Below are 21509 nucleotides of genomic sequence, written 5' to 3' on the forward strand. Positions count from 1 at the left end.
ACGGGTTTGCATCAGGCTGTGGCTCCTGAGGCCACCTTCTCTGCTGGTGAGAGTGGCCCTGGAGCTGTTGCAGGGCAGGGCTTTGCAGTGGATGGCTGTCACCACCTCCCTCGCGTGCAGGCTGAGACGGGCCGGGGCAGAGCTCGCTGACGGGGCTGCTCCCACGAGGCCTCGGGGAGTGGGCTGATGTTTTCCAGGTCAAATCACTCCCACGTGGAGCATTGCAAAATGCTCCAGTGTCAGCGTCCGCATCTACTCCTTGGACACAGCTCTCTGGATCGCAGTGAAAGGGTCTTCAATGTCACAGCCAAGCCAGCTTACGATCTGGCAGGAGTAGCACATCGCCAGCCCCGAGGTTCGGGAGAGCCCGTGAGAGGGCTGCGTGCGCCTTCTGGGCGCCGTCCCTCCTCCCTCCCTCCCTGGCCGGCATCTCTCTGCGCCAGAGCGCTGCGCTCCCACGCACGCAGCGGCCCCTGGGGACCCGACGGGCCCTCTGTTGCCTGGCCACGCTCCCTCCCTCCCTGTCCTTTGCAGCTGGCGGCCAAGAGCCTGTCTGCGCTGGGAAGGAGCAGCTCAGGCTGTGCTCGCCTTCCTGGAAGAGCCCTGCTCCGCTCCAGCCCCAGCGCCCCTGCCAGCAGCTGTGGGAGGCAGGGAGCTGCTGCAGCTGGGGGGTCCTGGGGGGCCGGCGGGGCTGCGCCAGGGCCCTGCTCCAGCATCAGGAGCGCAAGCGTCCTGCCAGGCCGTGCCTGGGGAGGGGCTCCCGGGCCCTCGTGCACCCGTTATTTTTAGGAGATGAAGGAAGCACAGTTCCTTAGGGGTGCTGTGGCAGAGAGTGGCTCAAAGCACTGCTCCCTGCATGCCCGTGCCTCCCACGCGGAGAACAGGCCTCCTTTCAGGCTGGCCCTGGCCTCACCAGTGGAATTTGTTCCCCGGCAAGCCCCAGCCGCGGGGAGGGGCGGCCACTCGCAGGGGAAATAGCACAGACGTTTCTTGCATAGCTGTTCTGGCAGCGCTGACCGCAGCGCTTTCCAGGGCTGGAGCCAGGGCCTGCCCCGTGCCAGCTGCCCCTCTCCTCCCCTGGTCTGCCCCCAGCAGAGGCTGGAGCTGCTCCTCTGCACCGCTCAGATGCAGGCAGGGCCAGAGCCTCTGGCTGAAGGACAAGAGCTGCAGCAACTGAGGTGTCTTTCCCCCTTACATGGGTCTCGTGTCCCTAGGTGTGCCCAAAATCCCCCTGACTTGGTGGGGCTCTGCTCCACACGTCAGTCCCTGTGGGGCTGCTGCCCATCGAGGCAGCCCAGCTCTGCTGTGAGCTTGCACTCCCTGCGGTTCACAGGCCTGTGGGGCTGGTGGAAGGTCGTGCTGCTTGGGATTCCTGTTACATGACATCTGCGTTGCATCTGGCACGGGGGAAACAGCGCTTCACCACATCCATGCTGCGCCAGGGTGGCCCCATCTGCTCCCGCTGGTGCAGGCCTCCAGCAGCTCTGTGGGGCTGCGTGGGGCCAGTGCTGCTGCTGCAGGCTCCGGCGGCCCCTTCCTCCCCCCTGTGCGGGGGCAGCTCCCACACACCATGCCAGGCAGCCTGGCCATGCTTTACCCCCGACTTACCAGGCTCTTCTTCCCACCCCAGAGAGGAGCCATCACCCCTTGGGGAAATAGAACAGACAACTTTATCAAGAAAATAAAATTACAACTAAGGAATGAGTGTGGGAGCTGCTGCTGGGCAGCCAGAGGCAGCACTGCCAGTGCAGGGCGGCCACAGCGTCCTAGGGAACAAGGGGCTCCTGGGGCATGACAGAGGCTGGCCCTGATCGGGGGGGGGTCCCCAGGTGGGCAGGGGATCCTGGTGCCAGCAGAGGGCAGAGCCCCAGAGAAGGCAGCTCAGGGCGAGAGGAACTGGGCTGGGGGAGCAGGAGGGGGTGCAGTGGGGTGGTGGGGACAGGGAGCGGGGGGAGCACGGTGCGGCAGGAGGGGGCGTGGGGCCTCCCCTGACCGTGCCATGGTGCTGCAGCCCAGGAAGGGGGTGCAGCGTCCGGCCAGTGTTTGGGGCAGCGCCCCAGGCCGCCGGTGCCTCCAGCCCTGGCTCCCCGGCGGTGAGTCCTGGGCAGCCCCCAGAGCGGTGCAGGGCTCAGAGGTGTTGGGGGCAAGCCCCCCACTGGCCCCGCAGCAGCTTCCTCCTGCACGTGTGGGGCGGAGGAGGGAGATGCCCATCTCCCCGGGGCTCCTGTGTCTGGGCCCTACGAGATCTGGTTGTTCAGCTGGCCCGGGTACTGCTCAAACCGCTTGCTGGCCTCCTCGCTGAGCGCGTCGCCTGGCGGCAGAGGACAAGAGCTGTCAGCTCCAGTGCTGTCCTGCCAGTGCCTCCGCCCTTCCCCAGCCACCCCCAGCACCCCAGCCCCTGCCCCCCACACCTGCCCGTGCCCCGCAGCCTGCCCCCAGCCCTTGCTGCCCCTGTCTCGGTCCCCCCCAGGGCACCCCCAGCCCCACCGTGCCCTCGCCCCAGCCCATGCCGCATCCCTGGGCCGTTACCGATGTGGCAGCTGTGCACCCAGATACGGTGCCCATCGTACTTGCAGTTGCATTTCATGGCATTGTTGGTGAAGTCACTCTCTGCCACCTCGAAGTTGGGGTTAATCACGACCTGTGGGGCACTGACGGTGAGGTGCTGCAGGCCCCTGCCCCACGCCCTGCAGCCCCGCACCGCATCAGCTTGGCCCTCCCAGCCCGACGTAGCTGCTGCCCGGGGTATGGTCCGGGGTACGGCCCCGGCACGGCCCTGTCCCCCCAGCCCCAGCAGGACTCGTCTCCCTGGCCACAGTGGGATGTGCTGGAGGGCTCTGAGGAGCTGGTGGCCCTGTCACTGCGCCCCATGTCCCCAAGAGCAACATTCCTTTGGGCAGGAAATGGCTTTCAGGCTGCAGCAAGCCTGAGTGGGTGCCACACGAGCCCTGCACGACTCCAGGCCTGGGATAGGCACAGTCCCTCTGTGCCATGGCTGCTGGGGCCAGGCACCCTATCCACAGAAGGGCCAGCAGCATGCTGAGGACCACAGGGCAGAGGCAAGCTCCAGAGCCCTCCTAGCCCCACGGCACAGCCCATGCTGGGTGGTCTCTTCAGCATGTCCCATGCAGTACTGCTCAGGGGGTGTGAGAGGGGTGGGGGGCACAGCTGCAGCACCTGCAGGATGTAGTTGCCAGGCTTGACATCAGTGATGTCGATCCACTGGCAGTCGATGTCGTGCCGGTACAGGTCCCAGCAGCCCACCGTGATGCCCTGCTCCCCGAAGTTGGCACACTCGTACCGCTTGGCCACATCTGCAGGCAAGAAGAGAGCACGGCTCATCCCTGCTGCAGCCCCCTGCACAGAGGGGGACACGGCAGGGACAGTGCCCCACAGCCTTGCAGTGCCCACCTTCTTCACACTCTGTGTCCTCAAGGCAGAAGCTGGCCTTGTGGCCCTCTGCCACCTTGGTGCCATTGGGAGTCAGGATGTCGTAGTGGGTGAAAATGTCCATGCTGTGATAGTGCCTGTGAGAGAGCCCGCAGCGCTCTTCTGCACCAGTGCAACCCTCGGGGAGGGCCAGAGGTGGAGGGAGCAGCTGAGGAAACCCACAGAGCAAGCAGGAGACAGGTCCCCCACCTGCCTGTTCCTCAGTGCTTGGGAAGGTCCCCGCTGCGAGCACTGCGAGGCTAGGGCAGAGCTCAGCCTTGCCCTGGGATGGGACACGGCTGTCCCCAGCCAGGTGGCCCCAGCAAGGGGAGGCTCAGCCCCTGCACAGTCTGCAGCCCCGTCCTTGCCCCCCGACACCCCCAGCCCCAACACCGCTATTCAGGGTCAGCCCTGAGCCAAACTGGGGACAATGACCCCTGGCAGCACAGGTCCCGACACCACCCTCCCCCTGCCCACCAGCAGCACCACCGCCCTCCTGCTGCTTGCAGCCCCAGCCCAGGCCGTTCCCTGCCCGCGCCACGCACGCACCGGTGGCACTCGTGCCAGACCCAGGAGTGGCGGCCAGCCTTGGGGCGGAAGTCGGCACGGCCGTTGTTGTGGATCTGGGAGGAGAAGCGGAGCAGGCGGCGGTGCCCGTAGGGCCAGTTGGCCAGGCGGGCCGAGCTGGAGAGGCAGTTCTCCTCGGCGGCACAGTACAGCATGTGCAGCGGCCGGTCCTCGATGTACGCCGTCTCCTGCACCAGCGGCGCATGCAGCAGCAGGTCGGAGGCGGCTGGGGAGCAGGCAGTGGCTCAGGGAGGGCCGGACACACCGCTGCTCAGCGCAAGCAGGGCTGAGCCAGCCAGGTGAATGTGTACCCACCCCATCAGCCGGCACAGGCCGACCCCACAGCCCCCACCACCTGCAGAGCCCCTTGCCCACAGCTTCTTCCTCTGCAGCCCCTGGCCCCCCGGCCCCGTTGCCCACAGTCCCCATAAGCACTCACTCTCCGAGCAGATGACGCCTGCGGCGAAGCGCGTGCCCGTGTTCCTGCAGTTCAGGCTGCTGCCGTGGTGCTGGCAGTGGCTCAGGGACATCTCGTGGCCAGCACACTTCACACCGCTCAGCACCATCTCCGTCACGTTGCTGGCATCCCAGTACCACGTCTCCTGGGGTGGGTGAGACAGGCTGGGCCAAATGCTGTGGGTGCCCCGGCTCAGACGCACCCTGCCCCGGTACACCCTGCCCGCCCGCCCAGGCTGCCCCCACAAGTCCTATCGCATGGCACAGAGGGGCCACGTCCCATCACCCCTCTCAGCCCCGGGGCCATCAGGGAAGCGCCGGTGTCTGTGCTTGCCAGGGCATCACCAGGCGCCTCCCTGCCAGCACCTACCGTCACCGCGTGCAGGGAGTAGCCCAGGCCAAGCTGGCGGCAGGCCACCATGGCCTCTTTGGTGGTCCAGCCATCGCTGCACACTGTGCCCCACTTACTGCCGCGCTTCACCTCCACGCGGCCCTCGAACGCCGTCCTCCCGCCGGCTAGGCGGATCTGTGGGGAAGTCCTGGGGCCGTGAGCATGCACCCCACACTGCACCGCCCCCCGCCACGTCCCCGTCCCTGTCCCCGTCCCCGCGGAGCAGTGGTGGTGGCGGCTCGCTGCCCTGGCCAAGCTGGCACCAGCACCTACTTGTAAGCCGTGGTTAGCGAATCCCAGACCCAGCTGGCGACAGACCACCATCGCCTCCAGCGTACCCCAGCCTTCGCCGCAGACCAGACCCCAGCGGAGCTCGTCCCCGTCACCAGCCCCCACCGCCACCTCGACCCGCCCCTCGAAGCGGCTCCGACCCCCACTCAGCCGAATCTGCAGAGAAAGGCAGTGGCAGTGTCATCGGCATCACGAGCGATGCTCCTGCTGCTGGGGCCGTGTCCCACAGCGCATCCTGCCCAGGCACCCAGGCAGCCGGGGCCGCACGGCAGCACCTGGATGGGCCCCGGGGCCAGGGCGGCAGGGCAAGAAGGAGGAGGCAGCCAGGAGCTGAGCAGAGCCAGGCACAACTTTTGGTGAGCTGGGAACTCGCCAAAAATGGCAGTTTTGGGGCCAAGACTTTGTGGGTTTGGGAAGTGTGTACCAAAGCAGGGAAAGCGATTCATTTCAAAATGCATTCTCATTTCAGAAATGACAGGCGTGAGAGTGTTAAAACGGTTAAAAAGCCCAAAGTGGATGAAATGAGACTCTAGGTCAAAGAGGATGGTGCTGCTCCATTTGCTCATTTCATCATCAGTTAAAAAAAAATCTCTCTTGCTTGGCCCACAGCGATTTTTTTTCAGGTGCTTCAGCAGGGAGCAGCTGCCCCACACCATTGAGCAGGGGGCACCACAGAGCCCTCAGAGCCCCCCAGGGGCCTCCCTTCCACCCCCCTACTCACAGGGGCAGTTTGGGACTCCAGTCCCCAGAAATCCCCAACCCCCCCAGGGCAGCCCTTTCCCCAGACTGGGGGAAACAACGGCTGCAACGGGGTGCAGTACAGGACAGACGAGGGGACATCCTATGTCAGGTCCCATGGGCTCCCCAGGCTCAGCAGGTGACACAGACACCGCTGTGGTCCCTCAGCCCCCCACTCCAGGGCCCCGATGCCAGGAACCCCACGGATGTGCAGCCCCCACCACAACACACACCAGGTTCTCGTAGCCCATGTAGGGGATGTTGCAGCGGACGGCTGCATCCTCCGTGTGCTTGCAGTCCTCCTGCGTGATGTTCTTGAAGGGGCAGCTCCAGAGGGACTTCTCGGTGCCCAGGCACTGCACCTCGTTCAGGTGGATAGGCCCTGTCCCTGCAGAGGAACAGCGGGGCTCAGCGCCCAGCCGCACGGGGACACCATCCCCTCCCTGCAGCTGCCCTTGCCCCCCTCCCAGCACAGCCCTGCCCTCCCCAAAGGACCGAGCGGCTGCAGTCCCCCGGGATGCTCAGGGCAAGCCCTGCACCACATGCTGCCCACAGCCGCAGGGACAGGCCTGGCTGTGGCTCGCCCAGCGCGGCCATCTGAAGGCGATGCCTGGCCCAGGACCCTCACCTTGGCCCATGCGTGCCCCAGTGAGGGCTTCCTTGGCGCTGCCAAAACCCAGCTCGCGGCACACCACGCTGGCTGACAGCAGGTTCCAGCGGTCATCGCAGACTGTGCCCCACTCGCTGCTCTTGAGCACCTCGACACGGCCCTCCCCGGCCTTCGCACCTCCCTTCAGCCGGATCCGCAGCTGCGGGGGAGTGGGGTAAGGGCGCGGCAGGGGACACCGTGGTGTGGCACGGTGCGGCACAGCACGGCAGGGGACACCGTGGTGTGGCACGGTGCGGCACAGCACGGCAGGCACGGTGCGGCACAACGTGGCGCAGCACAGTGTGGCATGGCACAGCAGAGCACAGCACCGTGTAGCGTGGCACAGCGGCGTGCCACAGCACAGCACAGTGCAGCACAGAGGTGGCTGTGACATGCAGGGACAGAACGCGGTCCCCACCTCCTGCCGATCCTACGGATCAGTCACCCAGGGACACTGCACGCCTGCTCTTGGCCCAGCCAGGGGCTCAGAGCCCTGCAACAGGGCAGTGGCCGTTGTGGGCCAGCACAGCACCGCACATCCACCCTGCAGGGCTCACCTGGCCCTGCTGCTGCTGGCGCTGCTTCTTCTTGTGGGTGCTGCCAGAGGTGAAGAGGGGCCCAGGCAGGCAGCTGACAACGGCGGGCATGCCGGCCCCGCAGGCTGTGGAGGTGTTGCCCTGGTAGAACTGGAAGGTGCACATGGAGAGGTGCACCTCCGTCCCTGTGCAGGACACGGAGTGCAGGCGGTAGTTGAGCTGCTGCCGCTCCGCAAACAGCCTGCAAGGAGAGAGGACAGCCTGCGGCACAGCCACCGGGAGTGGAGGTGTCGGCGGCCGCCCCACCTGCGGCTGCACCGTCCCTGCCCCTCGCTCCATCCCCTGGCTCCATCCCCGGTGGGATGCGCTGTGCCCCTGGGGCGCCCAACCCTCGCCGGCCCTGCCCCTGTCCCAGCAGCACGGGGACACGCGTGGCTCCAGCAGCACTGAGCAGGGCTCCAGGCACTCAGGCTCCCCACTGGAGCCATTTACCTCTTCCTGGACCCTACGTCCTCCCTGCGCTTTTTAGGCTGAGATTTGGAGGCCAGCCTGGAAAACAGAAAACAACCATCAAGGAGCCTGGGGCCCCAGGCTGCCACCTCTCCCTAGAGACTGAGCTTGGCATGCGTGCCCCTGGTGAGCCTCATGCACGTCCACTTCATGTCATGCGTGGGTGCAATGGCATCATCTGCTGCCAGCAATATGACACAACTGCCCTCCACAGCAGTGATGCAGTTTCCTGCCCACATCCCGCCAGGAAACTGTGACAGATGCAGCAACATCCCGTGCTGCTTTTTACACACAGCAGAAGATCAAACACCAGTGGCAATGATTTGATCTGTCAGGTGCAAGTGAGGTATGCCCCTGTCCTCATCCAGACACCAGACAACATCACTGTGCTTTGCTCCAAGGGGAGCAGGACACCTAGCAAGCATGGCGCCGAGCTAGCGGTGCATGTGGACAGTGCTCTCCCCGAAGCCACGGGGATGGTGAGACTGGTGAGATGGAGTGCGAGCTCACCGCACCCACCTTCAGCGCGGGGAGTACCCTGGGTTCACACTGAGCAGTGCAGAGAAAACCATAGGATGCTGGTATGTTGTTTGTAACCCCCACACCCTCAGAAATGCTTTGTTTTGCTTGGTGGGGAGGAGGACGCTGAGCATGGCCAAATCCCCAGGGACCACAAGGAGAAAAGAGTGACAAAACATGGCAGGGGACTGCAAGCCCCCCAGAAACTAGGGATAAGGCAAAACCAAGCCTGGCAGCTGTCCTGCCAGCCCGCAGCACATCAGTGTCAGCCCACGCAGCCCAGTGAGCCCTGTGACACAGCACGGGACAGTCAGGACAAGGGTTCACACAAATGTCCAGAGGACATCAGCACCCATCAGCACTCCTGAGACCACAGGTAGATCCTGCGCCCAGTTCTGGGTCTCCTGATACAAGAAAGATATCAGCAAAGTGGAGCGAGCCCTGCAGACAGCACCGGGACAGCCAGGGACCGGCGGAGAAATGGGAAGCTGGGCTGCTGCAGCCTGGGGATGATTTGGCTCCAGGGGCTCAGGCAGCCCCCAACTTGCACCCACAAAGGGCTGTCAGGGAGCCGGAGCCAGGCTCTTCACAGCTGCCAAAGACAGGTGCACAAGGGAAAGCAGGCAAAATTTGCAAGAAGAGGGTCATACTAGATGTAAGGAAAACTTTTTCCCCATGAGGGCCGTTCAGCATCAGAGCAGAGTCCACACGGCTGTGGGATCTCTGTCCTTGTTGTCTTTCAAAAGCCAGCTGGATGAAGCTCTGAGCCAGCCCACAGCGCTGCAGGAGAGGTTGGACCAGAACCCCGAGGTCCCTTCCAGCCGTCACCCCACACAGGCTGCAGACGTGCAGCCTGAACAGCTCAGCCCAGGCAAACCAGAGCTTGGCTCCTGTGGCAGGCAGAGGAAAGGGAGCGGATCGCTGCTTACAGACGTGGCGCAGCACTTCGCCCAGCGCCACGTGGATAATGCCCGCTCAGTGGAAAAGAGGTAGTGGGCATCAACCAGACAAAGCAGCAACAGCAAGTTGCAGCAAGACGGACGTGTGAGTGGGGCTTTGAGGAGACCCTCACAGGCTGACCCCACCTGGATTCCCACCACCAGCACAGGCAGAGCTACAGGAGCTGGGGAGGGTGCCCATCGATGACACAGTGCTGGGAAGTCACAGTGAAGGACTCGGGATGGGTCAAGAGCACATGGGGCACCTTCAGCACCAGGGGGATGGTGGTACCGAGCTGAAGCGGGGCAGGGGCAGAGCAGCTTCTCCACATGATGGGCTCAAGCGAGAGGTACCATGCAACAGCCCAGGGAGGATGGGCTTTGGATGGCTTTGGATGTAGCTTGGGCCTCTGCACCCACTACCAAACCCGTCAGCAGCAGTGCAGGGCCAGAGGGAAAGGGCAGCCAGACTGTCCCTGGGGTCAGGCAGAATGGCAGCAAGAGCGAGTGGGCAGACGGTGCAAGAGATCCCGGGCAGGTGCAGCACCTGGGACAAGACCTACCAAACCATGACCGTCAGCCCAGTGCCCAGCACTACCAGCACCGCCATGCCCACTGCCCTGGTGCCCAGCACTACCAGCATGGCTGAGCAAGCACTTTAATGCCCGTGCCATCCCACCCAATGGGGAACAGGGAAGTGCGCAGCCTTTCCAGCTTCCCCACTGCTGCTTTCTGCAGAAAGCAGCCCATTCCTGCAGCCCACCCTCCCTATCCACCAGGAGAGAGAGCTCCTTTCCGAGGCCTCCCTGTCCCCGCAGGGCTGCAGCCCAGAGCACCGCAGCCCTCCCCATGCCTTCCGCCAGGACCCTGCCCACAATGGGACTGCCCTGCAGACACAGACCCTGCCCATTGTGCAGGACAAGGCTGCTCTGCCTGGGTCACCAGCAGCCTAGGAGAAAGAGCATCTCTCATGGGGGACAGGGGACCCCAGTGCGCCCAGACAGGTCCCACTGGAGTGGGCTCTTCCTGCCCAACACACCACAGGCCCTCAGTTTGCTCTGTCCAGATCCACTCATGCCAGGATCCACTTGGACTACAGAGACTGGCGGGACAGGGCAGCCCGGTGCTGCCCAGGGCTCAGCAGACAGGGCGCCCCAGCCCCTTACCTGCTGCCCAGCCTTGGGCTCTGTCCCTTCGTCCTGGCTGCGCGCTTCAACCGCCTGCAGGAGCAACACCCTGGCTGTGCGGTGAGGGGTGCGCACAGTGCTGGACACTGCACCGCGGGCAGCGCACCCACACCCGGGCCCCTCCCTTGAGCCACGGTGCTGTGGCAGCATCCCTGCCTGGCTCACGACAAACCGCCCCGGGCACAGGGACCCCCGCACTCCCTACGAGAGGGAAATGTGGAGGTGCACCACTGTTGGGGAGCAAAACTTGCCCTCTCGGTCAGGCTCTGCAGTGGTGCATGGGGAGACTGGTGGCCCCCAGACGTGCCACAGACCCCCAGCTTGGTTAGCAAGTGCCCAAATGGCCCATGGAGCTAGGGCTGGGTGAACTGCAGGGACGGGAGGGATGCTGGGGAGCCTCAATGCCCAACAGCATGCTCCCGACTGTCCCCCCAGCACTGCTCCTGGCATCCCCCAGTGCTGCTCCAACACCCCAGCCACATGGGACTCCCTGCCAGCCCCACTCACTTGTAGAAGTTCCTGTTCACCTTCTTCTCTGCAGGGAAGCCCATCATGCCACAGATGACACGGCTGTTCTTGGTGTCCCAGCCCTCATCGCAGATCTGTGCCCAGCCATCCTTGTAGCGCACCTCCACGATGCCCTCTGTCACCGGCAGCCGCCGCCGGGCCCCTGACACCACCGGCCGCAGACGAACCTCCTCCACGTGGCTCTGCTCTGTCTGCAGGGCATGGGTCACCCCAGGCTTGCTTGGCACCCCTGGGCTCCCGCTCCCTGCCAGCCCAAGGATGCCCTGCAGGAGGGGGGGTCCCCAGGCCCATGTGGGGAACAGGGACAGGACAGTCCCATCTCCAACGGCCCAGGGTAGCCAAGTACTTATCCCTGTCCCTGGTCCCTCAGGTCTATGTCCAGGACTGCAGCCGGGAGAGCCAGTGCTGCCATCCTTTCACCCAGGAACCTTGTATCCAGACCCCAGCCCAGGCACCCTCCCAGGGCAGGATAGCAGCACAGGGCGCTGGATGCTGGGCACAGCCTGCAGGACATGGTTCCAGCACCCCTCTCTTGGTGGGACCCCAGCCAGCGCATGCCCAGAGCTGCACCATGCCCCCACACCCAAGGTGTGGTCTGAGAAACAGCCTGGAAGAGAGCTAGAGGGGAGCGGCCACACATGCCAGCAGAGTGCAGTGTGCATGAGCAGGTCTGGGACCAGGGCCCCTGGCAGACAGGAGACGGGCATACAGTCTGCAGGGGCACAGGACAGCCCCCGTGGCCTGCAGATGCCACGAGGGAAGGAGCAGCTCAGGATGCCCAGGGGATGCTGTGGCAGTACTGCACTCCACGTGGGGCAGGGGCAGGATTTGCCTGCTGCAGGGCTGCGCACCGCAGCCCCCCCTCCCCACCGGCAGGCACAGACGCCTGCCGGGCTGCAGTGAGGAAGCTGCCCCCGACCAGGTAGGGAGGTCAAAAGCCAGGCAGAGCCGCCCCAGACACAGCACCCTCACCTCAATGACGTTGGAGTCCTTGAAGCCTGGGATGCGCTCATCCTTGCAGATGACACCTGCATCTTCCTCATGGCTGCAGTCACTGTTCCCCCAGCCCCGGTGTTTGCAGTCCCCAATGCTCTTCTCACCTCCCGCACAATTCACGTTATCCAGCCAGATCCGCCCTGCCACATGCCAGGGCCAGAGGTGAGAGGGGACCGAGCCCACACAGCAGCCCCCAGGAGCAGGGAGGGTGCCCGCTGCGCACGGCCAGGGCCACGCAGGCATGTAGCAGGCACAAGGGTAGGACACTGGTTGGACATGAGGCTGGGGCAGCCCTCCCTCGGCACAAAGCTGGGGCCAGACATGCAACGAGGGAAAGCCTGAGTGTGGGAGCAGCTGGTGGGGAGTCTCCACAGTGCCTGCATGTAGCACACATCCTGGGGCCTGTACGGCATCTCGCCTGCACGCAGCCTGCTGCACCTCTGCACGTGCCCTCACCGGCACAGCCCTGCAGCCACCTGCACCACCCAGGGCATGCACAGCCCGCTGTTGTAGTGCATGCATACATCCTCCCTAAGTGCTGGGGACACACACGCACATGCACACGTGGAGTTTCCCAGTCTGCTTTGCACATGCACACACATGCAGGCGCACACACACAAGGACAGTCACGCTGCCAGGCACTCTGCAGACACGGGGCCCTGCTGGTCCCCACACCAGCCTAGTGCAGCACACGGCTGCGCCTCTTACCGACGCCTTTGCCGTACTTGGCGCTGTGGGCCCAGCCAGTGGCAGCCACGAAGCCAAGGTGCCGGCACAGCACGTGCGCGTTGGCCAGCGTGAAGTCGTCGTCGCAGATGGTGCCCCATTCATCGTTGTAGAAGACCTCGACGCGGCCCTCGTTGTGCTTACGTGGGTAGCCAGCCAGGCGAAACTTCAGCTGGGGCGCGGGGCTGCGCGTGGGGCCCAGAGGGGTGGGCTGGGCGCTGCCCCCCCACAGCCAGAGCACCCCCAGCAGCACCAGCAGCTCCTGCCACGTCCACGTGCTGTGGTGTCCCATGGCAGCGTGGTCCTGCGTGGGGAGACAGCGTCAGGGCAGGCGGGAGAACCACATCGTGCTGCAACACCAGCTCAGCCCGGCGCCGTGCGGTGAAACCCCCCCGCTCCTGCGCAGCTCCGCCAGGTGCCAGCACGCCCGTGTGTCCCGTCCCCAGGCGGGGACAGCCCCTGGCCACCGCCCGCCTGCACCCCCAGCCCCGTTGCCAGCCACAGCCCTGCCCGCCGCCCCCGGCCCCTCGCTGTGCTGTGCTGCTGGATCACATCTCCCGCACCGAGAACGACAGCAGATGTGCCAAGGGGCGCGCGTCACCTCCAGAAAGGAAGGGACACCGGCTGCTGGAGCAGAGGTGCTGGGACAGGGACAGGGAATGGGGTGGCCTGGCTGGGCTGGCCGTGGACCTCGGTACGCCACCGGCCGCACGGCAGCCAGGACTGGAGCTGCTGACCAAGGGGCTGCCAAGCCACGCTCCTGCCCACTGTCAGGAGCGACGCAACCGGAGCCATTTACATCTCTCCCTGTCAGGCATTTTCTCCAGCTCTTCAATAACATTTGTGGCTCCCTGAGAATACCTGCGGGAGATGCGGTATTCCTGCATCAGCCTCGTTGACAAACAATGGTGAAAACATTTCTCTGTAAACCGCCTTCACCCTATTCCCACGTGTGCCGCCAGGGACCACCTTAACCCCCTCAGCGCCACGCAGCCTGGGATCAGCATGCCTGTGCAGGCAGCACCAGCACTGCTCCAGGCCGGGCTGGCGGCGTGTTTGGCAGCACAGCACCAAGGCACGGCGAGCCTCCCGCCGCAGGGCTGCAGCCCCACAGCCTGACCCCAGCCGGCCCATTGCACAGTGCCCCCTCTGCCTGGGAGCCCCTCCTGGGACAGGCCCAGCACCCAAACCCACTGGGAGCACATCCCACATGCCTCACTCACACGGGTTGTCATTAGACAACATTAAGAGAATAAGGTCGAGCGTGCTCACCTAAAAGCTGGGGTGATTTCAGACTCTGATGTTTAGCTACAGGGCTACGCAGAAGGGAAAGCAAATGCAAGCCCTGCACATGCTCCTTCCTCAGCCCGTGCGTCTCACAGACAAGCCCCATGGTGCCGGCACACTTCCTCTGCCAGCCACCGCCCTGTGCACCCCATCCCCTGCTCCCTCGCAGCTCCAGCGTGCTGGTTGGATGGAGCCACAGAGCTGTCAGAGCCCATTCCTTGGGGCGAGATACATCCCTGTGCTGCACCGGGACAATCGCCCTGGGCCTTGCCACCAGCACTGAGCCTGGGCTCAGGGACGGCCCCACAGCCCCGTGTCCAACCATGGGATAGGTTTTCTATGGGAATCGGCCCTGCTCCTGCTCTGTCATGCTTCTCTTTGCCAGGTTACGGAGGCCAGGTCACCACTCCAGCCTCCAGTGACTCCTGAACACGAAGCAGGGACAGGCAGACAAACCCTTCCCTGTGCCCATTGCCCTGACACAGCCCCCTGCCGCCTCCTGCCCCTTCGGGCTGGGACACCAGCACGGTGCCAGCGAGTCCCAGTGCCTGCAGGGACGTGAGGAGGGAGGGCGAGGGCAAGGGCACCAACAGCACTGGTCCACGGCCAGCGCAGACGTTGCAGCAGGAAGATGCTGACCCCTGTGGGGCAATCGCATCAACTCCGGCCCTGCTCTTTCCTCTGTCACATTCTGGGGCATGGGGGACACAGCAGCACTGACAGGGACAGCAAGAGCCACTGGGGGTCAGGAATGCGCCCTACGAGCCCTTGGGTTTGCAGTGGCTGGCTCTGGGCTACCCGTACCTCGGCTGCCTGCTTTGGCATTGCAAGAACAAAGAGAAGCCCAGCAGGAAGCATATTTGTGGGCAGGCAGCAGGGAAATGCTTTGCTGAACCTTTTAATCAGCCTGTTAGGCAGGAGAAAGGGGAGGGCAGGCACAAAGGGCCATCCCAGACCTGCCAGCGGGGGCAGGCAGGGCAGGAGTGCTCCAGCCTTGTTTCTGCTCTGCCTGGAAAGCAGCGAGGGGATCAGTTTAACATCTCACAGCAGTAATAAAACGCTTCTTATTCTGTGCATCAGTCAGAGGGGACATCCTGTCCTTCCCAAGTGAAGCAATGTAAATCTACAGAGCTAGGCTGCGCCACACGTCACACACAAGTGCTTGCCAGCAAGTCTGGGCCCTCTCAGTGCTAATTTTAACTCACCTGGGGAGACTGTGGAATCTGCAAGCACACGTGGAGCTAAAGCTTCCCCCACACTTGCACTGAATGAGGCAGGCGATCTCTGCTGGTGCTGACTGCAGGCAAGCTCCAGGCTGCTTTGTGACGGGGCCAATACAACGCCAAAGGGCAGCAGCACAATTAATGCCAATCTCCACAGTTCTGCAGAAATGGTCCATGTCACAAAACTGGTGTGACCTTTTATGAGATCACAAGTTTGGTTAATTGAAGTAACTGTGTTGATACAACAGGCTGAGACTGGAAGGCATTCGATTCATCTTGCATGACCTTTTAATGAAAGATTAGCACTCAACAAAATCAGTGCACCTTCTGCTAAGTGGATTAAAACTGGACACCTGCTGTAACTAAAATGTGGTTACAACTGGAAAGTCACCATTCAGTGGGCTCTCTGGTGAGGATCACATGCTTTTCAAAAGCAGAACCATGTCTGAAGGAGAAAAAAAGTCCTCTCCTGGTACAGTCTGCAAAGACAGAAATGGGCAGAGTGTGTAGATGGGGACAGACCTGGGCGGCCTGGCAAAATGGCGTCACATAGACTATAACCTTGTCTAGAAAGAAATGTAAGGCCATGCACTCAAGAACAAAGCATGCAGGATCAGAGACCAGAACACAGCACACAGGAAAGTGCTCGGTCTGTCTGGACCATGCACTGGTGCCACGGAAAGCACCCAGTGCCACCAAGTCGCAGCAGTGCTACCACAGGACCTGGTACACTTGCTATTGACAGGATTGCTGAAGCCGCCGGCCTCCAGATTGGCTGGATGCAAGGTCTCAGCCCCAGCCCTGTGTTTGGGGTTGTGGGGAAGCCCCACACAAGGCTGTCTGGGCACTGTGCGCTGCCAATGGGGCTGGCACCGGGAGATCCTCCACATCCTGACGCCATCAGTCAGGGCGAGAGCCATGTGGCGGCGCCAGGCCACGGCAAATGTCCCTCAGCTCAGACCCTGATGCCCACAGAAGCAGCAGGAGTGCCTTGGGACAGGGCGGGGATGTTCTGTTGCTTCCCTGTTGTGGTGCCCACAGCTCAGCCACCCCTGTCTTTGCATTCAAAAGCTCTCTGTGGATTTGTCTTCCTCACAGTCCTTCAGTTGCTTCTGAACCTGCTTAAATCCTACCATCCCCCTCTGTATTAACCGCAGCTCGCTGAAGGGGTCCCGCAGTCACCGTCTGCAGTGCTCCTGGGTTACCGCTGTCCTCTGCAGAGGCTCCAGCGTCCCCCTCCCTACTTGCTCCCCCTGCCTCAGCTCAGCCTGTCCTCAGCCCCTGCCGCCTGCCCCCCTGTCCTGGTGAGGTCAGCACAGGCCTGCAGCACTTCCCACGTGCATCCAGGAGAGCGGTTAGGTTGGCAGCGTGGACTCCCTGGGGGAAAAAGGAGCCATTTTCCCATTTCTGTAACATCTCCCTCTCGCAATGCCTCTCTGAGGCTCAGTATCACAGACATTGGGCTAACAGGGCTGGCGTTGTCCAGATCACTTTTTCCACTTTCTTAAATGCCAGCAGTGTATTTGCTCCTCCAGCATGGTGACACTGCCCTTTTTTCCTTGCTCACTGCAAGCTTTGCTCTCGGACCCAACTGCTGCTGTGGGAACAGGGAGTCCCCCGCCTGCCCTGCCCCAGGCAGCTGCTGCGCAGTCCCACACGCTTCCAACGGGGCAGATCTGCACTCAGCATCTCCTGGTTTCAAGCTCGGGCCCTTCCCTGCAGCTCCTGTCTCTGGATCACCGCAACCAGAGGGCCAGCCCTGACTCAGTCCAACAGGACCACAGTCCTGCCGGCTGGATCTGCTGCGGGCATGAGGTCTGTGCCAGGGCTGGGGGCTCTTTGGCAGGCACAGACAAGCCGGGGGTCCCCTGCACCCTGGAAGAGCTGATCTACCTGAGCAAGAGTCCTGAGGGGGCATCCCCCTCACTTCTCCATCTGGCCAGAGGAAGGGGCACCCCTTTGTCCAGCCTCCTTGCGGCTGGTGGAGGCCATGAGGGGACAGGCTGTTCGGTCCTGCTGGGAGCAAGGGGGGTTGCCACCGCTCCGGCTCAGGGGATGCTTGATGCAAGCAGCAGTACAAGGGGTGTCAGGGAGGATGCTAGCTCTGCTCCTAAGGACCAGAGATAAGCATGAACCGCACACATCCACTGGAGAGCAGATGTGCAGACAGCTGGGGGCATGGACAGGCAACACCTGTGGGAGGGTCGGGGGCCAAGAATTGCCTGGGACAGGGATGGGTGCCCTGGCTGCTGCTGTCACCCAGGAGCTGGGCACAATCCTGCCCAGACTTGCCTGCCCCAGGGCCCCAGGCACCCCACTGCTGGCTTCTGTCTGCAGCCACAAAGTCCCCTCTCTGACAGGGGTTTTGTGCAAGGTGCTCCTGCATCCCCCTGGCAGGTGAATGGGGCTTGGACACGCACCCAGCTGCGGGGATGGGCTGGCCCCCAGCAAGCACCAGACATAGATGCTGGAGAGCAGCCCAGGTCCTTGTGACTGCCCAGAAAACCTCAAGAATCGCAGAATAACAGAATGGCTGAGGTTGGAAGGGACCTCTGGAGATCACCTTGTCCAACCCCCCTGCCAAGCAGGATCACCCAGAGCACGTTGCGCAGCATCACATCCAGGTGGGTTTTGTATGTCTCCAGAGAAGGAGACTCCACAGCCTCTCTGGGCAACCTGTGCCAGTGCTCTGTCACCCTCCCAATAAAGAAATGTTTTCTCGTATTCAGCTGGAACTTCACATGTTTCAGTTTGTGCCGTTGCCTCTTGTCTGGCCCTGTCCTCCCGACAGATATTTATACACATAGATAAGATCCTCTCTTGGTCTTCTCTTCTCCAAGTTAACCAGGCCCAGCTCTCTCAGTCTCTTCTCATATGAGAGATGCTCCAGTCCCCTCATCGTCTTCATAGCCCTCCATTGGACTCGCTCCAGTAGCTCCATCTCCCTCTTGTACTGGGGAGCCCAGAACTGGACACTATACTCCAGTTGTGGCCTCACCAGGGCTGAGTAGAGGGGCAGGATCTCCTCCCTTGGCCTGCTGGCAACACTCATTGTAATGCACCCCAGGATAACATCAGCCTTCTTGGCAACAAGGGAGCATTGCTGTCTCATGGAATGTCCCAGCCAGGCATGTGCCAGGCCCCAGCCCCTTCCTGGCATACAGCAGGGATGGAGCTGGTTGTGGGTACCTGAGTGCACCACAGAGCTGAGACCACAGGATCCACACCCCCAGCCCAGCTGCAGAGTCCCCTCTGTGCTGAGGGCAGCTCCATGTGGCAGCAGGAACCATGGCACTGCTTGACCTGCTCCCAAACCAGCCCCACCACTCTGCCCTTCCCAGCAAACAAGGGCTCCAGCGCCCCACAGGAGCTGCACTCCCTAGCCAGGTAGCCCCAGTGCCCTCAGCATGGCTGCGCTCCCCCAGCACGGGGGCTGTGCCCTCCAGGGGCTCAGCTGTACCACCAGGGGCAAGCAGTGACAGCGAGGGAAACCCCAAGCACGGGGATGCTGGCTCCGAGGCTGTGCCATTCAGTACCCACCAGGCACTGGGACGGACTTTGGTCTACCCCAGCAAAACCTCAGTGAATAGTAAACAGGCTTGGGAAGGAGCAGATGAAGCAGATATAGAGCAGGTCGGTGTGTTGGGTCCTCATGCATGCCGGCAGCCAAGCACAGGTCACCTCCGTGGCACGGGGACAACGTCCCAGGCAGCAGCAGCAGGGAAGGGCCAGGCTGGGGTGGCACCGCAGGAGTGGGCTCTCTCAGCAGTGCTGCACAGGAGGCCTGAGGCATGCACAGGGAGATGCAGCAAAGCAGGCACTGACAGACTGGGAGGACTCAGAGAAGAGCAGAGCAAATGACCGACGACCTGGGAAGCCTGCCAGGAGAAGGAGGAAGCAGCTCCCTCTGTTTATCCATCATTGGGAAGGTCAAGAGGTGACGGGATCACACTCTGCCGAGGCCCACGCCGGGACATCCCTGAGAGCAAAGGGTTGCGTCCCCAGCACAGGGGCAGGAGAAGGTCTGTTGGGTCCCATGGCTTCAGGCACTGGGCTCCACTCCCTCCCCATCTCCCTGGGGCCCCAGCACACACAGGCCAGAGCCTGGCTTCCCGCACCGGCCCTTTCGCAATCTTGGCTGCCTGGACTGGCCTCCTTCGTTCTCCTGCTTCCCAGCAGCCCAGGGGTGCTGGAGCCGAGGGTTGTGACAGCCCTGCCTCGCTGGGGCAGGATCGGCTGGACCCGCCAGCAGGGACCCCACAGGATAGGAGGCACAGGAGAAGCACAGCCAAGTCCAGGGGCCCCAGGGCTCCCAGCTGAACTGCTCCCAGTGGCACCGAGGAACAACCCAGGGCCACCCCAGCAGCCCCACCACACTGGCAGGCTCGGTGACACCTCCCCACACCACCACCTCCTGGTGGGGCTCGTTGGGGGCTCGCTGCCCTTGGCTGACCAGAAAGAAGGCTGTGTGCCTGTCCCCGCTGTCCCACTGCATGTCCCTGTCCCAGACAGTGATGGGGACACTGCTGTAGACACCACGCCCCGACTCTGGGGCTGTCCTGGGTGCCAGCTGGGGACAGAGCACCTGAGTGCACTCACCAGGTCCAGCCCACTGGTTCAAGCAGTCCTGAGCCCTTTGGACTGTCTGATGTCCCCTGTTCTGCTGTCAGCCTCTAAGCCAGGGCAGCACACAGCGCAGCTCTTTGCAGTTCCTAACACCACTGGGTTTCCCTGAGACACAGCAGGGAGACAGCTGCCAGCTCTGCTCTTGGCTCCTCTGGGCTCTGCAGGGGCAGGCAGGAGGGGAAGACCCCAAAGGAATGTGCAGATGCTGTAGCCGTTGGCCACAGTCGCAACAGCCCAGCCAGGCTGGGAGGCAAACCACGGGTCTGGGGGGGCCAGGCACCGCAGGGCAGGGAACCAGCCATCTCAGAGCTACTGGGAGAGAGGAGACCTGCTCCGCTGCCCGCCAACTCCTCTGGAGAGCAGCTGAGAGGATGCAGGACGTGCCCAGGCCCCCAGCCTTCAAGCCTCGCGTCCCTTCGTCCTTCCTCTCTTCCAGCGAAGAAGCAAATTCCACCTTCATGGAAATCCTGAGTCTCCACCGCCCTTTGTAAACCACAGCTCAGCAAACGAGCCTCCTGAAGGCAGGCGCTGCTCAGCACGTTCAGGGCTACGCATGGCTGCGCAGCCCCCAGGCAGCAGCCCGCTAACCTGCCGGATCTGATGGGCACCCCTTCCCCTTCCCCTTCCCCTTCCCCTTCCCAGCAAGCGCGTGGGGAACGCACGCCGCAGCCTGCCCAAACCCTTGCACCCCGCCAGACGCAGCCGCGCGGCACGGCGAACACGACACGGCTCCCCCGCCGCCGGCACCGCGCACAAAGCAGGCTTTCTGTACCGGGCGCGGGGCACCCCCCGCGCGGCCGCCGGCAGGGGCAGCCCGCGCAGCACCGCGCAGCCGCGCCGGTGAACCGGGGGCCGGGGACGGAGCTTGCGCGTCCCGCGCGGCCACGCAGCCCTCGCGCGGCACGGCCCCGCGCAGCCCCCGCTCACCCCCCGCGCCGGCAGCGGCTCTGCAGCGCGCCTCGCGACCCCGGCCCGCCGCCGCTCGCACCGCGCCGGGATCCCCGCGCACGCCGCGAAGCCTCCCACGCGCGGCCCCTCGCCGCGAGCCCCGGGGCCGCGCGGGGCGCCCCCGGCACCCGCGCCCAGCGCCGCGCCCGCCGCCCCCCGCGCTCCCGGCGCGCCCAGCCCCGCCGCTCCGGGCCGGTCGCGAGCCGCGCTACCCGCCCGCCCCGGGCCCCGGGCCCCGGGTCGTACCTCTCGTCCCCACGGGCTGCGCGGCTGCGGCGGCGCCGGGCGAGAGCGTCCAGCCGAGTGCCGGCGGGGCCGTGCCGAGCCGAGCCGAGCCGAGCCGCCCCTCTCCGCCCCGGCCCGCCCCGCGCAGCGCCCCAGTGTCCGGGGCCGGCCCGTGCCGCCCCGACGCCCCGGCTCCGCACGGAGCGGCCCCGGCCCGGCGCCCCGCACGGATCCGGCCGCGGCGGGGCCCCGCTCCCCCGGGGGGCTCCGCTCCGGGGCCGGCACCGGACCCCGGCACGGAGCCTCCAGCTCGGACCTCTCCCTGCAGGGTCCCCGGCCTTGCGCCCCCGCCCCGCGAGCACCGCGCTCCCGGCACAGCCCCCGGCGGACCCGGGGACGGGGACCGGGCTGCAGACCCTCGCAGAGCAGCTCCCGGGCATGGAGCAGCGCATCCCGGTGAGGCACGGGGAAGGCCAGGGGCTGCCCGAGCCCCCCTCTGCTCCCGGTCCCTCTGCCACCCAGCCTCCTCCTCGCCCCATGACCAAGGGGCAGCCAGCTTTGGCAAGCACAGAGGTAAAGCACCCAGTGAGCGTTTGCTCCCTCCATGCCTCCCTCCCAGCTCTTTCCAGGCAAGCCAGCCAGCCAGACGTCCCCCCTTGGTATTCCTGTGTGTGCTGGCAGGGACCCCCGGGCACACCAGGGAGCCATTGCCACAGGGGAGCCCCATCCCGCAGGGGAG

General features: G+C 64.0%; 1 protein-coding gene across 16 annotated transcripts; it reads right to left on the reverse strand.

Moving 5' to 3' along the window:
- Nucleotides 1-1652: 1652 nt before the first annotated feature.
- Nucleotides 1653-20924, reverse strand: LOXL3 (lysyl oxidase like 3). Of its 16 annotated transcripts, none has more exons than XM_040556818.1 (16): nucleotides 20792-20923; nucleotides 12444-12765; nucleotides 11712-11875; nucleotides 10719-10930; nucleotides 10191-10244; nucleotides 7550-7606; nucleotides 7079-7298; nucleotides 6501-6681; nucleotides 6106-6260; nucleotides 4823-4978; nucleotides 4436-4598; nucleotides 3979-4222; nucleotides 3412-3527; nucleotides 3178-3314; nucleotides 2530-2641; nucleotides 1653-2311 (listed from the first exon to the last, which is right to left on the reverse strand). In XM_040556818.1, exons 2-16 carry the CDS (start codon nucleotides 12751-12753, stop codon nucleotides 2238-2240), a joined length of 2355 nt encoding a protein of 784 aa, XP_040412752.1. In that variant the 5' UTR covers nucleotides 12754-12765; nucleotides 20792-20923; the 3' UTR covers nucleotides 1653-2237. The 16 variants fall into 16 exon arrangements, with proteins under 16 accessions (XP_040412752.1, XP_040412751.1, XP_040412746.1 ...); XM_040556817.1 differs by lacking the exon at nucleotides 4823-4978 and adding an exon at nucleotides 5117-5290; XM_040556812.1 differs by having other exon boundaries at nucleotides 4823-5290.
- Between the last annotated feature and the right edge of the window lie 585 nt (nucleotides 20925-21509).

This window comes from Cygnus olor, chromosome 4 (genome assembly GCF_009769625.2).
Source record: "Cygnus olor isolate bCygOlo1 chromosome 4, bCygOlo1.pri.v2, whole genome shotgun sequence".
Lineage (NCBI taxonomy): Eukaryota > Metazoa > Chordata > Aves > Anseriformes > Anatidae > Cygnus > Cygnus olor.